The sequence below is a fragment of the Alexandromys fortis genome, unplaced genomic scaffold (genome assembly GCF_014885135.2).
Source record: "Alexandromys fortis isolate MF-2015 unplaced genomic scaffold, M_Fortis_MF-2015_v1.1 scaffold_92, whole genome shotgun sequence".
Classification (NCBI taxonomy): Eukaryota; Metazoa; Chordata; class Mammalia; order Rodentia; family Cricetidae; genus Alexandromys; species Alexandromys fortis.
In genome coordinates this window covers 1,857,171-1,863,201 of record NW_026067972.1, presented here as the reverse complement: position 1 = coordinate 1,863,201, position 6,031 = coordinate 1,857,171, and the positions used below count along the sequence as shown (strand labels likewise).

Here is a 6,031-nt window from a genome sequence, read left to right as displayed (position 1 = left end):
CAGAACTGCGGTAAGAAAACACCAGCAGACCTCATCATGTGAGAAGAAGAGCAGAAAGGAAATCACACAGCACACAGGAAGCAGGCCGAGTCCCTGGCCTCTGCAGTGCTCGTGTGAGTTACCGGTACGCTTCTGGCAATGCCACCTTCCGCTTACATTATAGAAACGGTACAGGACAGATTTAAAGTGGAGATAGGCCTCTGGTTTTTATTTTATTTTTTTAAACCCTAGCAGATTTTTAAAAAAGAGGCTGTATTAAATGACAATGCATTTGAGTCAGGGGGAGGAAAAAAAATTAAAAACCCAAAACTTCTTTCAGTTTATTCAAAATAAAAATACACATAGAATTATGAAAATATAGGTTTACTATTTCCACCACATAAGCCAATGCTGCTGTCGAAAGGCCTGCAGTGGTCTTGAGTTTTACAGCTCATCTCGATCCCTCAATAAAGTATACCTATACTCGCTGGGCGCCAGCTTCTGGAAGGAGCTCTCTGGAGGACTGCTCGCAACATCCTGGTCTTGCTACAAAAGAAAGAAAAGAATCTTCATACTAAAATGTTTTATGGAGTTATCATACTTTACTATTACATGACTGGCAGTGGCCTTATAATTACTTGGTTATTAATAAATAAGACAAAAAGTGTACACCAAAGTCAAGAGGTAAGTTTGTGATCCTGTTTCCTCACATAAATGCCCCTTCTCTGTTCAGGGCATGGCTGCCACAGGGTCACTGACAAAATACCAACACCCAGTGCTTCCTAGAGAACCCCATAGAGGGAGCACAACCAGTTTGGCTCTAACCTTTCTCTTCTACACATGACTGCTAAGAGGGATTGCCTTGATACAAACAATCCCTACTCTGCTAATAAAGCTGCTACAAGCCAGGTGCGCATTCCTTTAATCCCAGCACTCGGGAGGCAGAGGCAGGTGGATCTCTGTGAGTTCGAGGCCAGCCTGGTCTACAAGAGCTAGTTCTAGGGCAGGCTTCAAAGCTACAGAGAAACCCTGTCTTGAAAAACAAAAATAAATAAATAAGTAAAATTAAAAATAAAGCTGCTACTTAATCAACTATCTCGATGCCAGAAATCAGTATAACTTGGTTGAGTTGGGGAAAAAGACTCAATACTATAATGGACCTCTATAATACTTATGTGCCACAAGCAGACAAAACCCAGCGAAACATCAAGTGACTCCACACACAGTGAAGAAAAGCAGCACAGTCTGCTGTCACTTTCACTCTGCGAGCATCCCAAGAGCGAGCACAGCTGCACCACGGGGCAGTCCCTACAGGGGACATTTTGTGATAGATTAGTATGCGCCATGAGAACAGAAGGTGGGAGATGCCTCCACCTATTTGACTTTGCCAGGTTCCACCTCCTCAGAAGTATCTGCTGAAATACATACTCAAGTGGAATTATATTACTATAAACACATACAGTATCTTGTACCCAGTTGGTTTTAGCACAAAAATATAAATAAAATACATAGGTAAATAAAACATTGTTTAAGGGAGAAAGTGAAATAAATCAGGATAATACAATAAACTAGATGTTTTTCTTGGGCATATAGAGCAGTCATTCTCAACCTGTGGGTCACAACCTCTTAGGGGGTCGAATGACTCTTTCACAGGGGTCACCTAAGACCATTCTACATATAAGATATTTATATTATCATTCATAACAGTAGCAAAATTACAGTTGTGAAGTAACAATGAAATAATTTTATGTTCGAGGTCACGACACAACATGAGGGAACTATATTAAGGGGCTGTAGCATTAGGAAGGTTGGGAACACTGGCATAGAGTAACAAGCAAACTTTGTGGGCTTAAGAAAATAAAGACCTTCGGATAATTGTCACCAGCAGAATTTCCCCCTTTAATAGTAGCTTAGTGACCAAGGACAAAGTTATTCTCATTTCTCAAATGAAGCATATTATCAGTTTCCCAAGAGAATTCTTGACTTTGGACCTAATCTGACTCCCATATGAGATAAGGGAAAACTCAGCTCTTCTTTTTCTTTGATAAACACAAGTTCTTTGGACAAGTAGCAGACTTAAGTCCTGGCATATAAAACAGGAGGTTTAATGTACATCATCTCTCTCAGCTTCATGTCATAGACTCAATATAAACAATAACACATCAACATGCACATTTACGATTCTTTCAAAGGAGGGACATAGAAATTACGTGTAATAAAGGTTACAAAGTAGAAATAATAAAATTCTCAGGCTTTAAAATCCATGCATTCATCCATTTTGACAGTTTATCTACCTATTCACCAGTCAATATAGTAACATTTCAATTAAGAATTATGTGAATAAAAGCTATCATAAAATGCAGATGAATAGTTATTAAGCATTCAAATATCAAATGGGAAAGCTGCACTGAGTACTAAATTTTGAGTATTATCAATACTGCACCTGTGAAGGTTCTTAGGATGGATGAGGGAAATAACCAACCATTACTTTCTTACATAAGGGTCCACATCCACTCACAAAAGCAAGCAGGAACAAGCACTGGAACCCATTGATTTGTTTGCTCATTGCTCAAGTCCCACTTCTTACTTCTATTTAAAGCTAACAGTATTTAACACTGTGCCCCAGAAATCATAGACTACCCATGTTCACATGATGGAGAAATTAGAGACAACATTCTACAACTTTTCTAGAGGCCAACATTTTACAAAGTAACTTCAAAGAAGCATAACTTGAATATGTTATAGTCAGTTCAGGATTTCTATAGAGGTAACAGGAGCTGAAACTCCAGCTCAGGCCCCTCTGAGGCTACCTCAGAAAAGATTCCCCGCTGGCAAACACATAAATCCTACCTCTCCTGGGGCTGTGTCAGTTGGGTCAGGTCCATGATGGAATTCTCTGTGCAGTTTTCCAGAATGTAGGTCAATTACAAACTGCTTCAGTTTTCCAGGAATTCTAAAAACAAAGGCAAATAATTATTTAGCTTCAAGTGTCCAAACCGGCAGACCTCTAGTTTATCAGCTTCACAGTGCTGTAAAGAAATATTTGACTCTGTCCACCGATTCTACCACAACTGTTACAGTCAGCTAGATACTAGTTTGGGGTTTAATTTTTTAGTTTTTATTTTATGTATATGTGTGGGTGCCTGCATGTATGTACCAACATTAGTGCCTCGTATCTGCAGAGGCTAGAAGAGGTATCAGATACCCTATAGATGGTTGGAAGCCATCAGGTAGGTGCTGAAAACCAACTGGGTCCTCTGCAGGAGCAGCCAGGGCTCTCAACTGCTGAACTACCTCCTCGTCCCCTATGTTCTAATCATTGTACTTGTTTCATAGAAATTTTCTATACCTACCATTAACAAAGGTGATGCTATGAATATGCTATATCCCAGATATGTTTATCATCCTTTAGATAATTATTTGGTGTGTGTGTGTGTGTGTGAATGCATATACTTTTAGCAGCATACACACATACAAACAAAAAACTTATATCCTCCAAATCCACACTAAAAATGTTGGGATTCAAAGGGAAAAAATATAACTAGAGGATAATCATGTAAAAGTATTCAGTTTTATAACCAGAGCACCATCCAATATCTCATAGCATTTGAACCCAGCATGAGCCTGTGGATCACCCCTGAAATATAACCTTCTTTTGAGATGGTCCATACTATGCTGAGCAAAGCAGACTTACAAAGGAGGCCTTCTATGGAATTATTTCCTTGACTTGTATCCAGTAACGTAGGAACAAATGATACCTATAAGGCCAATAAATTTTTGCTATTCATTGATTTGAATTCTAAAGCCTTCGCCAACATATTTTTTTTAAACTGAAGTTGATTTGCTAATTTGATAAGTAACAGATAGGAGGATTTTAATTTACATTTCTTGAGAAGTTGAATGTTTTCCTCTCATTGCTTAATTTATACTTATGTGCAAATGAACTGCCTGCCTTTTATGGATACTTCTGTGCTTTGGAACATTCATTACATGCTTCAAATAGAAACTTATTGTTTTTTATATCTATTACAAAAATTAAAATGCACTACCACACATACTTTAGTTCCTTGGTACAGCAGACTGACTTTTTAATATTTTTGTTCTGTTTGTATAGCAAACATTACCAGTTAAGATTACCAGTTTTTAATTTTTCTTTTTAAATTCTATCCTGAGGTCCTAGAAGTGCTGTTTTGGTTGGTTGTTTTTTCCCCCCCTTCAATAACTCCTACTGAGCTGTACCAACCAATAATTTCATTGTACACCATGCTGGCTCCCCACTAGCTCCAATGCAGTAGAGACCAGCAGGTGCCAAGTGCACAGTTTACAAATACAAATGACTGTCAGGTAGCTGTATTGACAGAATGCTTTGCAAAGGTTCTCTGTTGCAAAAGTAATTGCATGTACACCAGAGATAAACACTGAGAGTAGATCAATTTACATTGCTTCTGACATCATCTTCTGTGACCCCACCGCTAAGTGATGAAGTCTAAAATTCAAGCCACAGACTCTGAATGTTCTACCACACCTGAGATAATGCTGCTGGCTTCCTTATAAGCTCCTAAGACCATTGGAACTACTTCTAGTCAAGGACTAATTTATGAAGGAGTAAATCCCAAATGTGACAAATACTCAAGACCGGTTTCTCCCTGACCTTCAGAATTATCCTCATGCCATGAGACAAGAGGAAAGAACGAACTGTAAGCATAAGGCAGAGGCCAGGGAGGAGATGGATGAGGGAAGAACTCTTAGCTAGCACGTACTCCGAAAGGACCCGTCAGTATTAGGAAGGGACAACCAGTGAATGAGCAATAAATTGTTAGAGTAGTCAGTGTGGCAACATGCAAGAAAACTGGCACAAGAAATAAATCCTATTTTCGTTTCAGTCTTAATTGGACACTAAGTGTGGAGCGCTAAGCCTCTCCTGCCCTCTAAACGTCTGGTTTACAATGACTTACTTTTAGACCAGTGAAACACACACACAAAAACAGTATACGGTGACTGCCCTCTGACAAGTGTACAAGGTAGAAACTAGCTTTATTATTTTCAAAGACTGATGCATAGTAGATAATTCTTTTTTTTTTTTTTTAAAAAAAAACAAGTTCTGTAATTTGTTTTGTTGTTTTTGAGACAGTCTCAGCATGTAGCTGGGCTGGTCTTAAACCCACAGATCTGCTTGCCTCTACCTACCAGAAAATGCTGAATTACTGCTGAGCCATGGCACTTTTAATAGATAGGGTTTCTCTATGTAGCCCTAGCTGTCCTGGAACTAGCTCTGTAGACCAGCCTGGCCTAGAACTCCGAGATCTATTTGCCTCTTTTTCCTGAAAGCTGAGATTAAAGGCATGCGCCACCACACCCAGCTTAATTTTCTAATTTTTAGCAAATGCGCAACTTCTTCTTACCACCTCGGCAAACCAGCTAAGATCTCCAGCACCTCTCTGCAGTTGGACCTTCCTTTCCTTCTAATCCTGGCAACCGCTCACGTTTGCTGATCCTATCCACACATACACTAATAACATGTACTCACGAGAATGGCTTTTTCATCTTAATATACAATTGGCATCCATTCACCTTACATGTAGTCTATTATTGCCAAATACTATTCTACTGAGGAATACAAAAGTCTATTCCTTTATCTTGTTCAGGTTATTTGGATTCTGTCAGGATTTTGGTGATCAGAAACAATACTATGACAAACATATGTGCACAGATTTCTGTGTGAACTTTATTTTCTAGAACAGACACTGTGTCAGATGCTACATATATGCTTAAGTTACAAAGAAATTGTCAAACTGCATCAGTGTGCACCAAGACTGCAGCTGATCTACATGCTTGTGAGGGCAGGGTGCTGTTGCAGCTGAAGAACACAAATCAGCATCTTACTGCGATGCTAACTTGCATTTCTTGACTAGGTAATGACCCTGGGCACCTTGCTTGTGTGCTAACTTGACATCTCTGCATCTTGCTTATGTTTAAACATTATCATTCATAGCACAAAGGTTTTTAACTTGATGAAAACTAATTTACCATTTTTCTAAGTGTTTTTGATGCT

General features: G+C 39.0%; 1 protein-coding gene across 1 annotated transcript in view; it reads right to left on the bottom strand.

The window, feature by feature from the left end:
• Positions 1 to 295: 295 nt before the first annotated feature.
• The window catches only part of Erp44 (endoplasmic reticulum protein 44), a 77,598-nt gene continuing 71,862 nt past the window's right edge, over positions 296 to 6,031 (bottom strand). Inside the window, exons 11-12 of the mRNA XM_050155888.1 lie at positions 2,830 to 2,932; positions 296 to 525 (exon numbers count right to left, since the gene is read on the bottom strand). Coding sequence (XP_050011845.1) covers positions 424 to 525; positions 2,830 to 2,932 — 205 coding nt within the window. The 3' untranslated portion in view covers positions 296 to 423. The remainder of the gene's footprint in view (positions 526 to 2,829; positions 2,933 to 6,031) is intronic.